General features: G+C 43.8%; 1 protein-coding gene across 1 annotated transcript in view; it reads left to right on the forward strand.

Annotated features, from left to right (window-relative positions):
* Window positions 1–628: 628 nt before the first annotated feature.
* Window positions 629–18,259, forward strand: part of zmym2 (zinc finger, MYM-type 2) — a 40,046-nt gene continuing 22,415 nt past the window's right edge. The window contains exons 1-3 of the mRNA XM_020618935.1: window positions 629–732; window positions 8,268–8,975; window positions 15,288–15,539. Of these exons, the coding sequence (XP_020474591.1) occupies window positions 8,283–8,975; window positions 15,288–15,539 (945 nt within the window). The 5' untranslated portion in view covers window positions 629–732; window positions 8,268–8,282. The remainder of the gene's footprint in view (window positions 733–8,267; window positions 8,976–15,287; window positions 15,540–18,259) is intronic.

Here is an 18,259-nt window from a genome sequence, read left to right on the forward strand (position 1 = left end):
GGGCTTAATTGCTTAGGTCCTGAAAGCTCATTCTCAGATCTAATCTTTTTGTGCTAATGGTTCGACTTCATGTTTGTGATATGTACTGTATTTGGCTCCAGTGTGAACATCATTGACATCCTAAACTGCCACACATGGTAAGATTGAACTGAAATGTGAGCCACGTGCATACAGTCATATAGGCTATAGGTCTATGTGTATAACAGTGACAGTCATGCCACAGTCAAATTCCCTCAAAAACTGCTCCTATGTTCCCTTTGAATTGGCTTAATCAGAAGCTTCTCCATAAATGTCCAACAAATGTGAAATGTCCTTGTCTCTCCACTGACCCCTGTCAGGGTTGGTGCTCTCCTCCATGTTTATTTTTTACCGGTCTGCGAGGGGCTTGCACTGAATGATGAGGACAGCAGATATGTGCAAAGGAGGTAGACATGAACAAGCACATGAATTCTAATCAGACAATTCTGACAGCAGTCATTCATTCATGCATTCATTTTCTACCGCTTAGTCCCTGAACGGGGTCACGGGGGGTGGGGGGGGTTCGTAGCTTCTGGGTCCTGATTAGCTAAACAGGCGTGTTCCGTCCCGTAAAACACCCTTCTTGCGGAGTGAGCCATCTTCCTAATAGATCATCTTTGCACGGAAAGTGGAAAGCTCTATGTGTGCGCATGCGCTCCCAGGATTAATGTCAAGGCACAAAAGTGGCGCTACACCGATTCGAGCTGCACTCCGGTAAGCGAATTAAACAGACGTTTTTTATATTCCACTTTTACGCCCAATTAGTGAAAGTTTTGGGAACTTGTGCTGGGGATTTGGCGCATGTCGAGGGACTCTCCCAGGAGTCACGCTGGGGCGAGAAGACACATTTGGGGAAGAATAAACAGTTAATTTGAACAGATTTGTGCCCCTCTCTGTGTGCTGTGGCCGCTGCCGCCTCTAGTCTCCAGTATTGTTCATTTGGCTCCCTAATGGCGGACGGCAGGCAGTGCTGTTTTCCGCTGGGGGAGGAGGGGGCAAATTGAATCTGGCTGTGAAAATAGTGGGTTTATACCAGGCTTTGGGTCATACTTCAACCAGGAGACTGGTGTAAACGTGGTGCGTGAATTTGTTTGAGCCCAGTTGTTTACCACCGCATGACAAACGAAGATAGTTCATGTGATACGTGAGGTGAGGGCGCCCCTGGCGGCGGCCGGGTATATCTGCAATTGATTGCACCAGGGTGGACTCCGTACAGGGTAACTTTCCAATTAAAACCCCTGCGTCACAGGTAGCATAAAATCGGGCTTTTTATTCGGCTTTCAGGCCCGCTTTGGGGGCACCGACATCTGTGCGGCAAGAAAAAAATAACCTGACCGAGAAGGGGGTTGTGTAATAAAACTACACGTTGGCAGCCGTCAGGGGTTGTGTTTCTGAGTGCCACACTTAGTGTCATGTGCAACATTTGACTCAGTTTTGATCTATTTGAAAAAGTTGTGCAAATATTTAGTGCCATTTTCACAATGGCGCAGTGTGTATTCGCTCTCCTCCCCTCGATCCGCCGCTAATCCAATGGCTGTTTGCGCCAGGAAGGGCAGGGGTGGGAACGGAGCGGAACGGAACGGAACACCCTGAACCACGTTTCTTCTGGATACCAACCTGGAAGCCAGCCCCCCCTCTCCCCGATTTACCCGGGTTATTTATGGAAGATTTGCGCAACTCAGGTAGTGCTGGTTCTGTTTATTGGCTTTGGTTAAAGTTTTGAATTTGCCGTCCTTAGCCAAGTTTGTGTAATATTACTGCTGAGAAAAGGAGAACGGAAGCTCGGATCAGGTCGAGTGATAGTCACCGCGTTACCGGGTGCATGGACCGAATTTGGTACTGTGGTAGTCCCCGTAATGGTGTTACTAATCAAGGGCACGGCCAGGGGTGCTCCTGTGGCCCCTGGAAGCTTGGTGCAGGCTGTCATCCTGTACTGATTGTCTGGCATTTCACATGACAGAGCTTTAGTTTAGCTTTCAGCTGCAGGGTAACCGGCTTGGACTATATTTTAGCCCATCAGCTGGCAGTAGGGATGTTCTGGTGGCTGCCGTATCACGCATCACTTCTCAGTGACATAAGCCTTATATAATAATCTCAGATGTTTAATTTGAATATGTTAGTAGTGGGCTGTTAACTGCGCAAGAGGCGCAAACAGCTGCACGTCTCCATATTGTGACTTGCTGAAAAATGATGTCAACTTGGCTTCAGACCAGGGGTGTTGCTAGACATAAAGCTTTACTGGGGCAAGGGCCCCCATTAATCAAATCACACATGTATTTTTTGTTGAATGTCTGTTGCATGAATGTAATGTGCCGTACATTGTGCTATATGAACTTCCCTTGCTTAGCCCAATATTCCACTGCCATACCATACAGCTGCTACTGAAACAGAAAGGACTACTGTTAAAGATAAAAATGTACAGATTTTAATCTTTATGAAAATAGTTGGGCGACATGGTGGCATGTTGGTTAGCAGTGTCGCCTCACAGTAAGAAGGTTCCGGGTGCAGGACGGCTCTGGGCCTTTTCATGTTCTCCCTGTGCCTGTGTGGGTTCTCCCTGGGTGCTCCAGCTTCCTCCTACAGACCAAAGACATGCAGCTTAGGTTGATTGGTGACTCTAAGTTGCCTCTATAAGTGGGTGTGGGGGTGTGTGGTTGGTTGTCTACATGTCAGCCCTGTGATAGACTGGCGACCTGTCCAGGGTTTATGTTGCCTCTCGCCCAATGTCAGCTGGGATTGGCTCTGACCCCCCATGACCCTTATCAGGATAAGCGGTATAGATAATGGATTGATGGAAATGTTTATTTACACATACATTAAGAAGATTCTCAACGTGATTTTATGGCATAAAAGTTTGGCTCTGTATTGCACATTTCTTTGTGTTCTGCACTTCATAGCAATAACTAGTTTTATTGTCAAGCAGCCATAGTTTAATTTGTCAGATTTAAACTGTAAACTGTAACAAGATAACCTCTCAATGAATCATTAATTTAAAAACCAATCAAATCACTTTTTGTAACTCATAAGAGTCTATAACATATCAGTGCTCCAGTTCCATTGAAAGTGTATTGTGCAGTGAAAGGCTGATGGCCACACACCTGTCTCCAGAGCTGCAGACAGCTTCCTCCACACCTGCCTGTTTACCTGTTTGTTAAATGTGCATGAAACAAACAAGAGCATTAAATATTATGTTGTAGGCTGTTCATTAAATGCAGAATGAATAGTCCAGAGTTAACATAAACAACTACATGTGATGTATTATGCTGCTTACTTGGCATTAGTTTTATTTCATGTAGTACACCAATAAATAGTGCATCTGATCATATACATTGATGTACAGAGTTCTGATTAACCTCACAGTCAACATCAGCATTACTGTGTTGCTGGTTACATACTAGCTAACTAAATTTTACTTTGTTTACCAACTACAGGCCTTACCTCTTTCACCCTCATATCTGTGAACTTCTTCCGTCTCATCCTCTGAAGAATTTTTTTTTATGTCCATCTACATTAGGCGGTGTTTGAGTCGAAATAAGATTGGTACTAGTCAAAAATATGAGTCCCTGTCACATACCTAAATCCATTCCTTTCTTTTGTATTGTGTGCCAATACAATAAGATTGGTGTTAGTCAAAAATATTAGTCCCTGTCACATACCTAAATCCGTTCCTTTCTTTTGTATTGTGTGCCAATACATGGATTGCTGCATGTGCACTGCAGTGCACCAGCTATGATGTACACCCCCTGACCAGTGCACCTTCCTTTCCCAGATTTTCACTTTTAATTAATCTGCTGTCAAATATATATTTGACAGCAGATTAATTAAAAGTGAAAAGTTAAAACTCGAATGTGTGATTTTTACTGGGGCACAGCAGATCAATACTGGGCCACATTCCCCAGTAACTGGGTTCTAATGGTGCCTATGCTTCAGACTGACGGGTGCTGGAAAGATAGAGGAGCACCTTTGTAAGGTGCTGATGTGGCTGGGGTCATAATAGCTTGTCTACAGGCAGGCCCACCCCAGCCTCAGCCCAAGTCTCTGTCCACCTGGTGACGTTGGGAGCAAGGTTGCATGTCAGAGCTCATTAATGCTGGATCCTCATTTCCCCGTCGTCCACATGAGTGCAGCCTGCCTCATAGCTCTGCAATGCAGTCTAAAGTAAGTCTAGACCAGCCTATTTTTCCCTCAGAGCACCACTGAGTTGCTCTGCACACCTATTCTTTGTGTTGGTGTAATACCAGGACAGAAAGCTGTGGTGCTTTTTTGCGGCTCACCTTGGCTTTGGGGAGGTGTTGCACATGGAGAATGGGGCTGCTGGGTCATCTCCCAGTATTTTGACTGCAGCCAGACAAATGTGTTATAACCCTAACACGTGGTTTCTAGGCATAGGCTATTCCACAATACAAGCTTAAGTTGGGCTGCACTGCAGTCACTGGCTTTGGAGATTGGTTTGAGATCCCATCCTGTTTTTGAACGCTTATTGATCTTGAATGTCATGCTGTTTGGGCTTTTACTTCCTGTCACATGGTCATTGTGAACACGTCTTCCTCCTCCCGCTTCAGTATGTTTCACTTAGATCTGTACATCCAGCAAACAATGTATGCAGTGTGTTTATTTAAAAGTCCGGACTTGGATTAACTTTGATTCAAGCAATTGACATTTCACGTCAGTTTACCTCCTTTATTGTAACAGAAAAACTGCTTCAATGCAAAACATGGTTTTAGTTAGCTTCTCTTGCTCTTAATTACATTAAAACATTAAATACTTGAGTAGAGCTGCAATAATTAGTCACCAAATCTGTTAGTTGATGAACTAAAAATGAATCAGCTATTATGTTAATAACTGAATAATTTTAAATATTTTAAGCAAAAAAGTTTGAAAAAAACACCAGTAAACCACATTTCAATATTTTGAACTGTTATTTTAAAGCTGTGTTTTTCTGTGTCACTAATACCAGTGTCAGGGTTGGATAAGATGCACTATATAGTAGGGGGTGGGTTTACCACAGTCGATATGCCATGATGTTCTCAATGTATGGTGCTGGTTCAAGTATCTTGCTGGAATTATTTGTGGTTAATGACAGATTATCAGTCAGAGGTGCTAATTCAATTTAAATATACCATTAAATGGAGTCGAATAAGGCACCAGGTTTTGGTATGGGTATTCACCCTGTTATTGTAGCGGCACTAGTACTGAAAATGGTTAAATTATGCCCAGCCCTAATGCAAGGCTATTGCAATGAATTTGAGCCATTTGTTATTTTGTCCACCTTCCTTTTCTTGCCAAGGAGCTGTCTTCAATGTCAAAACAAAACTGCAGTCAAAATGCCAGCTGCCAGTTGAAGATCAGCTCCCTGTTTTTAAAAGTAGGCCATAAACAGAGATGTTCCAGGAAGTCTGATTTATTTTTTATACAAATAAACAGTGGAACATGAGTTTAGTTCTCAGTTGATGATGTTGGGGAACAGCACATTCTGGAAAATATGGAGTGATTAATAGTGCAGGTCTCATTTTACATCTCATGATACAGAGGGGTGATCATTTAAAGGACAGCCCGACATAAAGAGCCTCAGTGAGGTGCTGGGCCACCACGTGCCACCAGAACAGCTTCAGTGCACCTTGACATTGATCCCTCCACTGGAGGGATGAACACCATTGTTCCACCAGATTTTCCCTCGTGGTGTTTTGATGGTGGTGGTGGAGGCGCTGTCTAACAAGTTGCCCCAGCATCTCCCATAGGTGTTCAGCTGGGTTGAAAGCTGGTGACTGTGAAGGCCACAGCATATGATTCACATCATTTTCATACTCATCAAACAATTCAGTGACCAATCACGCCCTGTAGATGGGGGCACTGTCTTCCTGGAAGAGACCATTCAGTTATTCAGGTTTTTCCTTTCATTTGTCACCTGACTGTACTTGTTGTAATCTCACAGTTGGTTACCCTGAGCCCCGTGGAGATCTTAAGACTCACCAGCTAGGCAACACATCATTTCAAGACTGGGAGTCCGGCATTGTCTTCTCCATGATATCTGTAGTGCTGTCTCTTGTATTGGATGCACCCCACAGTGCTGGGGCCAACATGGCTGGCCCAATAGGCAGTGTAGACTGTGCTCTGAGGGTTGTATTCAGGCTTTTCCTGTTCTGGGTGACTGTTGGGGTGAAAGGCATAGGTGATCAAAGATCATTGTCAGCACATGAGTGTGTTTGTGGGCTCACATCTGTGTGTTTCTGTGCTGCAGCTGTCAGTGGTGATGTGTGGCTTACAGCCACCCTCATTGGTGTGTAACATGAAAAGGGGAATTTGACAGAAACAGATCAACACAGAGCATGCAGATATCCTCAGAAGTGCTTAGAGTAATGTGTGGTCCTGAATGTGTTGCCAACCCAGTGTACATTTTTCAGTGTATTTCTTCTCATTTGGATCTGTAAGGCACACATTTAGGCACATTTCCAAGTTAAATGCATGTTTACATTCAGGGATCAGCAAGTCTGATTTCAGTACAGGCCTGAAAAATTCTTAAATACAGTTTACAACAGTCTTAAATATTTTTAGAGGCTGGTGTAGACAGTTTGATATTAACTTTATTGGAATAAAATGTTATAATGTTTAATGTTTTAATGTTTTTTAGCAAAAACAAATAGCTAAAACTAGCAAATCTACACTTCTGTTGTTCCAAACCTCTGACTATATGTAAACAAATTTTTAACTGGTTAATCCAGCCATCCATTTGTTTTCTTTTGTGTATCAAGGCCATTTTTAATAATTAATGATATTAATTGGAATGATCATGTACAGCTAGAATTTACTGAAAAGATGTAATAGAAATATCAAATTCATGTACATAAAACTTGTCATCTCAACTGTTTTTCAGTTCACCTTTAGTACTTTGACTGGTGAAAAGCAGTGTGTTATTAAAAGGTCTTAAATGTCATTTGGTGAGCTTTGCAGCAACCCTGATGCTGAGCACCACATTTTTATTAATGTGGGCCAGTATCTACCTATTTACATATTGTGTCAGCCAACTCAACAGCACCCAGATGTAGAGCACAGAGAACAAGTCCCTCTGGTGATGGCAGTGATGGTGGGCCTTACCATCACCACGGCAACCAAGGTGTAGCTTCACTGGTTGCCGACGACAACAAGAGTGAAGCTCTGTGGAGCATTACTCTGGGGTAGAGAGCAGGGAGGGAGGGATGTGAAGGACAGCAGGTGAGAGGAGGAGGAGAGCGCTGGGTAGTTGGTGAGGAGGTGCAGGAACAGAAAGAGAAAAAGAGGAGGCTGAGAGGAAGAGATGTGACGAGGAGGAGGAGCAACACTGCCCCCGTTACTGGGCGGGCCATTTCAATTCTAAAGCCTTGGAAACATCGCCCCTACTGTTGCATCTGTTGAGTCTCAGCTGCTCAGTCTCTTTTCATAGTGCAACCAGAAAGGCTAGACTCTGGAGAACAAAGCCCTCCACTGTCCCTGAGCACTACCAATATAATACTTGTCTGAAGAAATATTAGTAATTTGATATGATTGTCTCAGCAAAAATAACGTAAATAGACAGAAAAGCAAGATTACTCATATTGGCTTCAGAAAGTATTCAAACTCCTTAACTTTGTGTTTTAGAGGGAGTCTTTTTTTTGGCCCATCAAAAACCACCAATGCAAAAGTGCTAATGTTTGTTTTTTTTTTGTTTTTTATTTACCCAAAGCTCCTCTAAATTCTTTTCAGCCTTGAGGGGGTGTGAGACTCAAAACAAACTGACAGCACTCCTAACCACTCTTTGACCCTCCCATCATGTCCGGTTTCATAGCAACGACATAAACTACAGATACCTTGTTGTGATAAACTACAAAATACAGCCTCCAGTGTTATCTAACTAAAGAGTAAATGTGTCAGTTCAGTAGTACACGCTGAGAAAATGATCTCAGCGCAAGTATTTCAATAAGACAAGAATTGTGAGGCTGCTGAATAAAGTTATCAGGTAGAGCTGCAGATTTGTCCATGACTCAAATTGACAGAAAATGTAATTCTTTAATTGGAAAAAGAAATTATTTTGATAATTGATTGAGCATTTTATTCTTCATTTTATCAAGCTACAGGTCAAGTGTGACTTCCTAAAATCAGTCAGCGGCGAGGCTGAGGAGGCTGTGTGTCCCTGGGGATACCTGAGCCACCTGTACATGTGTCAGACACCATGAAACCAATCAGTGGCACTGGCCTTACCTCACTGTTTTCTAACTGCCTTTTGTTTGTACTGCCAGGTGGTTGCCTTAGTGATGGATGGGGAGTCAGAACCAAACCCTGCCATGGCAGAAGAGGCAGGGGAGTGGGTGGAGCCCATGGACGCCACTCCCTCCCCACAGCAACAGACAACGCCCCTTCCAGAGGAGCCTGGGGAGGCAGTTTCCATGGTGACAGAAGATGGGACCACAAAAGAAGGCGGCACAGAAGACAATGATGATGACGTGGTTCTCGTTGCAGAGGACTCTCCCCAGCCTTCTGACACAGTCTTTTCCCAAGACACGCCTAACGTAGACTGCCTAGAGCCAGCTGCAGCTGTGGCAACAATAGACATGTCCACGGCAGCAGTACCTTCTAAGACCCCCAGTCCTCCTGTGTCTTCCAGCACATCCACCGTGGCACCAGCCCCAAAACCTCAAACCACAGAAGCAGAGCCTATTGTCATTGATGATGAGGAGGATTCTGATCAGAAAGACACATCCTCCTCCTCACTGGCGCCCCCTGGAGACTCCTCTGCATCCCACTCACCAGGTGCACTCAGCAGCACCGAGCCGGACTCTGAGATCAGGATTGCCAGTGTCACCACACTGGGCTCCAGCAGCCACAAAGGAAGCAACACAGTTCCTGCAGTAACTATTCCATCACATCCAGTGGACGACCAGACAGACATGAACCTGATGATAACTGCAGTGACATCACTGCAGGGCGGAGCGACGGCTGTCACGGCGGTGAGAATCAATACAGAACTTTTTATTTTCTCATGGTGCTGTTTTCTAATTTGCATCTGGCTGTGGTGGAAAGTAACTAAGTACATGTACTCAAGTACTGTACTTAAGTACAGATTTGATGTATCTGTATTTTCATTTCATACTCTTGACTTCACTACATTTTAGAGGTGAATATTACTAGTTATTTTATACATTTAGTTACTTCTCAGAACCAGATTAATACAAAAAACTGTGTAATTATAAGACTTCAATGATCTCATTGGAAAATTCACCCAGCAGTAATTCAAATTAAATGCATGTAAGCTAGTTAAAACTAGCCCCCCTTTACCAGCTGCAACAGTAAATGTGATGTATGCAATAATGCATCAGTAATTATAAAACAATAATGTGATATACAGGAATGTGAAATGTGCCATTCTGCATAATGAATACTTTTGCTTTTAGTACTTAAAAGTATTTTTTATGCTACTACTTTTGTACTTTTAAGTAACATTTTAAATGCATGACTTTTACTTGTAACAGAGTATTTTTACAGTTGTACTGCTGCTTTTACTTAAGTAAAGGATCTGAGTACTTCTTTCACCATTGACATCCAGTTCTCAAACCTTTCTAACTAAAAACCAACTGATTTTAGGGAGAGCTACAGATGGGTGACAAATGAAAGGAAAAACATCTTACACTTATTAGTGCAGCTTCAGTGGTCCTCTTTGGATTGAGGAAGCATCCTTCTTTCATAACGTATTCCCTCATTGTGATCATCACACTTTGTCATCCTCATTAAGCCATTCAGTGACTGTTGGGTCAGTTCACTGATAGAAAGTGAACCAGTAACTATTCTGAAGAGCAGTCACCAACATGTTCTGGTTCCACCGCCTTTAATGTGAGGAGCTGATGCTTTTCTTTGTCAGACATGAGAATAAATTGAACATCTGTGGATTTGTTGGTTGGACACAACAGGACATGAAGACACCACCTTTGACTCTGGAAAGTCACAATGGGAATCTTTCCCAGTGTTTGACATTCTGTGAATAAAAAGATCAAAAAGTAATCGGCAGATTACACAGTGACCCCTGCATTTTTTATTTCCACTCATTTATTCAGGATTTGTTGTATGAGCAAGATGGCGGCGCACGCTGTTGGTGCGGCTTAGTGCTCCTTCAGTCGGTGTTTTGTTTGGTGGTTTGTGTACGTGTTGTTTTCCATATTGTGCACATTTTGCTGGGCGAACAACACCTACAGTCGTCACGATCTCCTGAAGATAGGAGCTTGCTACAAGCAGAGAATTACAGCTGAGTTTCTCCGCTCACAAAGGATACCAGTGGACATAGCAAGGAACCCCGGTTCTCCGTGGATTACCATCCCCACAGCAAGGAGGCATAGGCGTAGGAGAGAAAGCACAAGCGAGGCTGCAGGGCAGGAGCGTTAGCTACAGACAGACCACGGCTTCCCAGCCTTTTTCTGATGAATGCCAGAGCACTTGTTAGTAAGATGGATGATTTGAGGCTACAGGTTGTGACCAATTACATTGATGAAGGAGTGTTGAATTCTGCTGATTACAGAGACCTGGCTTCATCCACTCATCCTGGACTCTGCTATCGAGTTAGCAGGCTACACAGTACAGCGCCATGATAGGACAAGGAACTCGGCTAAGAGCAGAGGAGGGGGGCTATGTATTTACGTCAATAACAAACAACTGGTGTACGAACACAGTGACTGTTGACAATCACTGCTCCCCAGACTTGGAGTATGTGACTGTCAAATGCAGGCCCATGTACCTCGCAAGAGACTACAATGTGGTCTTCGTAACAAATGTGTATATACTGCCGGATGCTAATGCTAACTCGGCTATCAGACATTTATATGCCAGTATTAGCAGTCAGCAGAGCAGATATCCTGATGCTGTGCACATCTTACCAGGGGACTTCAATCATGCAGATTTAAAGACCGTACTCCCCAAATTCAACCAGCATGTAAAGTGTGCTAGCAGAGGAGCTAACACACTGGACAAGGTTTATTCAAATATCAAGCTAGGCTATAGAGCCAGATCACTGCCACACCTGGGCCAGTCTGACCACTTGTCCCTGTTTCCAGTCCTGCATATGCCCCCCTCAGGAAAACTGCTCCTACATCACAAGGACTGTAAAAACTTGGCCTGATGGTGCCTCTCAGCAGCTACAGGACTGTTTTGATAGGACCAACTGGGACGTTTTTGAACATCCAGACCTGTGTATCTGTATTTTCATTTCATACTCTTGACTTCACTACATTTTAGAGGTGAATATTACTAGTTATTTTATACATTTAGTTACTTCTCAGAACCAGATTAATACAAAAAACTGTGTAATTATAAGACTTCAATGATCTCATTGGAAAATTCACCCAGCAGTAATTCAAATTAAATGCATGTAAGCTAGTTAAAACTAGCCCCCCTTTACCAGCTGCAACAGTAAATGTGATGTATGCAATAATGCATCAGTAATTATAAAACAATAATGTGATATACAGGAATGTGAAATGTGCCATTCTGCATAATGAATACTTTTGCTTTTAGTACTTAAAAGTATTTTTTATGCTACTACTTTTGTACTTTTAAGTAACATTTTAAATGCATGACTTTTACTTGTAACAGAGTATTTTTACAGTTGTACTGCTGCTTTTACTTAAGTAAAGGATCTGAGTACTTCTTTCACCATTGACATCCAGTTCTCAAACCTTTCTAACTAAAAACCAACTGATTTTAGGGAGAGCTACAGATGGGTGACAAATGAAAGGAAAAACATCTTACACTTATTAGTGCAGCTTCAGTGGTCCTCTTTGGATTGAGGAAGCATCCTTCTTTCATAACGTATTCCCTCATTGTGATCATCACACTTTGTCATCCTCATTAAGCCATTCAGTGACTGTTGGGTCAGTTCACTGATAGAAAGTGAACCAGTAACTATTCTGAAGAGCAGTCACCAACATGTTCTGGTTCCACCGCCTTTAATGTGAGGAGCTGATGCTTTTCTTTGTCAGACATGAGAATAAATTGAACATCTGTGGATTTGTTGGTTGGACACAACAGGACATGAAGACACCACCTTTGACTCTGGAAAGTCACAATGGGAATCTTTCCCAGTGTTTGACATTCTGTGAATAAAAAGATCAAAAAGTAATCGGCAGATTACACAGTGACCCCTGCATTTTTTATTTCCACTCATTTATTCAGGATTTGTTGTATGAGCAAGATGGCGGCGCACGCTGTTGGTGCGGCTTAGTGCTCCTTCAGTCGGTGTTTTGTTTGGTGGTTTGTGTACGTGTTGTTTTCCATATTGTGCACATTTTGCTGGGCGAACAACACCTACAGTCGTCACGATCTCCTGAAGATAGGAGCTTGCTACAAGCAGAGAATTACAGCTGAGTTTCTCCGCTCACAAAGGATACCAGTGGACATAGCAAGGAACCCCGGTTCTCCGTGGATTACCATCCCCACAGCAAGGAGGCATAGGCGTAGGAGAGAAAGCACAAGCGAGGCTGCAGGGCAGGAGCGTTAGCTACAGACAGACCACGGCTTCCCAGCCTTTTTCTGATGAATGCCAGAGCACTTGTTAGTAAGATGGATGATTTGAGGCTACAGGTTGTGACCAATTACATTGATGAAGGAGTGTTGAATTCTGCTGATTACAGAGACCTGGCTTCATCCACTCATCCTGGACTCTGCTATCGAGTTAGCAGGCTACACAGTACAGCGCCATGATAGGACAAGGAACTCGGCTAAGAGCAGAGGAGGGGGGCTATGTATTTACGTCAATAACAAACAACTGGTGTACGAACACAGTGACTGTTGACAATCACTGCTCCCCAGACTTGGAGTATGTGACTGTCAAATGCAGGCCCATGTACCTCGCAAGAGACTACAATGTGGTCTTCGTAACAAATGTGTATATACTGCCGGATGCTAATGCTAACTCGGCTATCAGACATTTATATGCCAGTATTAGCAGTCAGCAGAGCAGATATCCTGATGCTGTGCACATCTTACCAGGGGACTTCAATCATGCAGATTTAAAGACCGTACTCCCCAAATTCAACCAGCATGTAAAGTGTGCTAGCAGAGGAGCTAACACACTGGACAAGGTTTATTCAAATATCAAGCTAGGCTATAGAGCCAGATCACTGCCACACCTGGGCCAGTCTGACCACTTGTCCCTGTTTCCAGTCCTGCATATGCCCCCCTCAGGAAAACTGCTCCTACATCACAAGGACTGTAAAAACTTGGCCTGATGGTGCCTCTCAGCAGCTACAGGACTGTTTTGATAGGACCAACTGGGACGTTTTTGAACATCCAGACCTGGAGGTGTTCACAGACAGTGTCCTGGGTTATATTAAGAACTGCATAGACACTGTTACCGTGGACAAACACATCACAGTCTACCCCAAGCAGAAGCCCTGGATGAAATGGGAGGTCAAGTGGCTACTGAGAGAGAGGAACACTGCCTTCAGGACAGGTGACAGGGTGCTCTACAGTGTGGCTCAAGCCAACCTGAAGAGAGGCATCAGAAAGGCCAAATTGGACTACAGTGGGAGGACCGAAGACCATCTGGACAGCAACAACAGCAGGCAGGTGTGGCAGGGAGTCCAGCATCTTGCCAACCACAGGAATAATCTCGGTGCGGCTGAAGGGGACGTCTTGCTAGCAGAGGAGCGGAACCTCTTTTTTTGTCAGCTTTGAGGGGCAGCAACCAGACATAGCCAAACTTCAACCTGCGGCCAACAGCGGCCCCACCCTCACACTACAGGAGCATGAGGTGAGGCGCACACTGCGGGCTGTAGACCCAAGGAAGGCTGCTGGACCAGACAGTGTCCCCAGATGTGTGCTGAAGGACTGCACGGACCAGCTGGCTGGAGTCTTCACCAGTATCTTCAACCAGTCTCTGGCCCAGTCCACTGTCCCACCCTGCCTGAAGTCCTCCGTCCTAGTTCCCCTGCCTAAGAAACCCAACATAACCAGCCTCAATAACTACCGGCCAATTGCACTCACTCCAGTGGTGATGAAGTGTTTTGAGAAACTGGTACGGGGACACATTCCTCCCACCAACATCTGACCCACACCAGTTTGCACACAGGACAAATAAATCCACAGAGGACGCCGTAGCCACAGCCCTCCACGCTGTGCTGTCCCACTTGGAGCATCAGGAAAGCTATGCACAGCTGCCCTTTGTGAATTATAGCTCCACATTCAACACCATCCTCCCCCACAAACTGGTGGACAAGCTGGTGGACCTGGGAATTCCATATTCCACCTGCATATGGATTAAGAGCTTCCTGTCCAGATGCAGCCAGAGGGTGAAAGTGAGCCCACACACATCCACGGCTTAGCCTCAGCACTGGTTCACCACAAGGCTGTGTGCTGAGCCCCCTGCTACACCCTGTAGACCCACGACTGCACCCCCGCCCACTTCGGCAACACCATCGTAAAATTTGCTGATGACACCATGGTGGTGGAGGGTGCTGGCCTTCCGCTTTCTGGGAATTCACCTTAAGGAGGATTTGGCCTGGGGCATGAATACCTCTGGAGCAGAGACTAGACTTTCTACAGGTGCTCAGAACAACATCTCCCAGAGACTGCTGGTGTCCTTCTATCGGTGCTCTATTGAGAGCATCCTTACATACTGTATATGTGTATGGTACAGCAGCAGCAGAGTGGCTCAGAGGAAAACGCTCCAGAGGGTCATTAATACGGCCCAGGAGATCATCAGTTGCTCTCTCCTCACCCTGGAAGAACTACACAGTTCCTGCTGCCTCAAAAAAGCCCCGAACGTTATTAAGGACACTTCACACCCAGGACGTTCGCTCACGAAACTGCTGCCGCAGGTAGACGGTTCAAAGCAATCAAATCAAGGACCACTAGATTCAGGAATAGGTTTTACCCAACAGCAGTTACCACACTGGATGCTGCTAAAATATAATATGCCTGTGTGTGTTTAAAATGTTGTTGTACGTGTTACAATGACAATAAAAGATTATCTATCGATTTTCGTTTAATGTGTCATCCATCTTTAGTTAATCTGATGTCTGCTGGTAAATCTTGATGAAAACATGCCCCTTTTCTGCAAGATTTATTTTTAACGAACTGAATACTGATATCTTTGTAATGACACTGACGAAAGCTGATATTTTATGGCGGTGTTTATTTGGCTCATATGCAGTTAGTTAGATGAGGTTGGAGTCAGTGCAGGTTTTGCACACTACCCTCTTTTGTTCCTTATCACCTTCCATTCTAATGTTACGTTACCGTGGACGAAACCTAACCTACACACCTTGTGTGTTCAGGCAGGTGAAGGCCCGGCAGAGCAGAATGGTCTGCAAATCGGTAATGCGTTCACCCTGAATCCCGACACCCCATCTGTTCGACCGACGGCCTCCTTCAACCCTGGGCGGGGCTCAGGCCCCATGGGGCAGCTGGTGCAGAATGGAGACACAGGGGCACACAGCAGAGCAGGTAGTGACTTTATTATCAGAAGAAATTTAATTTGCCATGTTTTTTGCTTGATGTCAGAGGTCAAATGTTACAATGGGACCAAAGTGAGGCATTACATTTGGCTTTGGTCACTGCAGTGGGTGCAGACTAGCATAAATTCATTATCCTTGTTTGCTTCCACCTCAATTACATTGTCATCTGAGATTAGTCAACAGTATCCTGTGAGTGGCAACAAGATACTGTATGTGTTTCTCTTTAATATTTTTGCTTTCAAGAAGCTCCATGTTGCCTGAACTGGTGCTGCCATGTGTGTCCCTTCAGCTCTCACTCTTCCCAGCCTGTTCATGTGAAACAAGTGGTGTCCTATTTCATAACTTTGTTCTGTGAAGTTGCTGTTTAGCTCTGTTCTTAATTTCCTACCTTATTTGGAACTGAGGGCTAACTGAGGAAAAAAAGAATAGTGGAGGATGGCACATTAACCTGGATACAGTCTAAGGGCGCTACAGTCATTTTCAGCTAATATGTATTACTTGATCCTTGGCCTAAAAATCCATCTGTGTTTTCTTTAAATGTGTAACAGAAGCATTACATAAACAAGAAGCTTTGTTAATTTGGGGTAAGAGATTAATAGAAATATGGTTCAAGTTAGGGCTAATGCACTTAGAGTGAAAAACACAAATGCAGGTTCATCCTGCACAAACAGCGGATCTGGCTTAACTTTTGCCACAACATAATGCAGCGTCATCTGGCACAGAAAAAAAAGCACAGAATTGGCTATTGACATATGTGCAAGTGCACATTTCTGCTGGATTTCCCAGTAATGGGAGCTGTATATTTCTACTGTTTACCTTGTGATTGCCATGACAGGTGATTGCCACTTTAACATTTTTTTAGCATTGTAAAAGCCATACTTGTAGTATTATGTTTTGTGTGTGATAAGCCCTGAAACTCTTTGATCCCTTGCTCTAACTGGACTTTCCTGGATGGTATTCTCTCATCATCTCACTGGCAGAGCCTTATATTGTTGACTGCAATGCTGTTTTTGGTTTGAATACTTGGTGACAGCGCTGCGTTTCTGTGGAGAAACGGGAGTTCTTCATAACAGTTTTTTTATAAGAGTATACAAGTATGTGCATTTCCAAGATCTGGACTGGGGTCTTAGTCAGGTATTGTGTGTGGGGATGGAAGAAAAGACCTAGAAAAATTGAAAACAAAGTTCTAATAAATCTGAAACTGATATGAATAAAGACGTCTGCATTTTTCAAGTCAATTTAAGGTGGAAAATAAGGCTGCGTAAGTAAGTAACCAAGTACTGTAATTCATGTAAACAAATTCCACTGTTCAATCTGCAAAGGGTACCTGCAAAATATGGTGTGTAACAGTAAAAGATTGTATTAATTCACGGGTAAAACTGGACTTAATGTGGGCAGGTAGCAAGTGAAATAGACATAATTAAAAATAAATATTTATTAGTGGGGCACGTCCTCACTAAGGGAACAGCTGCAGACAGAGCCCAGGTGCTGCGTCCATCGACACAGAACACAACTCTCAAGCACTTTAAAGTGAGTGACTGAGTTGCTAGAAGTCTCTTTTAATTGTGGGTCAGGTCCAGCTTTCATTTAGAAATAACTGGGTCGGGTCTGATACATAGCTTTGAGGGTGCAAATTTTCAAAATTGGACCCGTGCGTGCAACCTGCCTAGTGAACATCACAGACTTTAATAAACATTGCCTGTGTGTGAGTGTAGATCATACCATACAAAATGAACCAGGTATAATAAAACTACCATACTTGCTTTTAACATTACAGCATTATGGACTGTGGGTAACTGCCTCAAGCAAAACCTACAGCAGTCTGCATAGTCTTAGTCTACAGAGCTTAGATAGTTCCCACTTTCTGATTTCACAGTGGGACAGTCCTGAGCCTTTACAGACGTATTGGCTTCAACGTCTGTGAATTAGGAACAGTTTTATATTTATGTTTATATTCCTCTTTAGGTCCACACAGTCTCTAGTTGGTGCTGTTGATCACCTTTATAAAACTGGCACTGAAGGATTATGCTCTTTTGGATGCACCATAGTTTATTGTATGCAACATAAACCAGCCACAAAAAAAACAGACCAGGTTGCTTCTCGTGTCTCTTATTTGATTGTTCCTCAGGGACGTCGCTCGGCCTCGCTGTCATTCTGGTCGAGTACGTCCCAAGACTCTTATATCTGCTTTGAGGAGTGAGGAGGCTGCTGGAGGAAATCAGTTGGTGATTGGAAGCTTCAGAGGAAAAGGACGTCTCATGTCTGAACATGTTTCCTTAATTCCTCTCTCCCTGTGTCTTTTCTTTGCATCTTACATGCACGGGACTAAGACACAAGGAGAAGATGCAAGTGAGGGAAACGTATAAAAGACTTGGGGGAAACAGCTGGAGATGCCTGAGCAAGTGTGAGGCTGGGTCACTTGAAGCCGCTGGTGGTGCAAAAAGACTGATACCTGCAATATCCCTTGTTCAATTCCAGCTGGGCACCTTTTCATACACCTCTTCTTGCCTCTGGTGTCCTGTATGCCCTCCGCTGTAGTATGTTCAAAATAAAGAATCATAAGATGTTGAATCTTAAAAGGCTCTCATCCACTGATCTTGGGCAATAAATGTTACGTGATTATCTAAAACCTTTGCACAGTACTGTACTTTTTTGACATGTAGTGTTTTGGAGGGCCACTCCAAAGTGAAGGCGACTCCAAAATAAGGAAAATGTTTAAAAGAGGGACAAACTGAATTGTTCTGATAAATTTACATTTAGTGTTTTGTCAGCTCAGAAGAAGAAGAAAGACC

The sequence above is a fragment of the Monopterus albus genome, unplaced genomic scaffold, assembly GCF_001952655.1.
Source record: "Monopterus albus unplaced genomic scaffold, M_albus_1.0 scaffold211.1, whole genome shotgun sequence".
Classification (NCBI taxonomy): domain Eukaryota; kingdom Metazoa; phylum Chordata; class Actinopteri; order Synbranchiformes; family Synbranchidae; genus Monopterus; species Monopterus albus.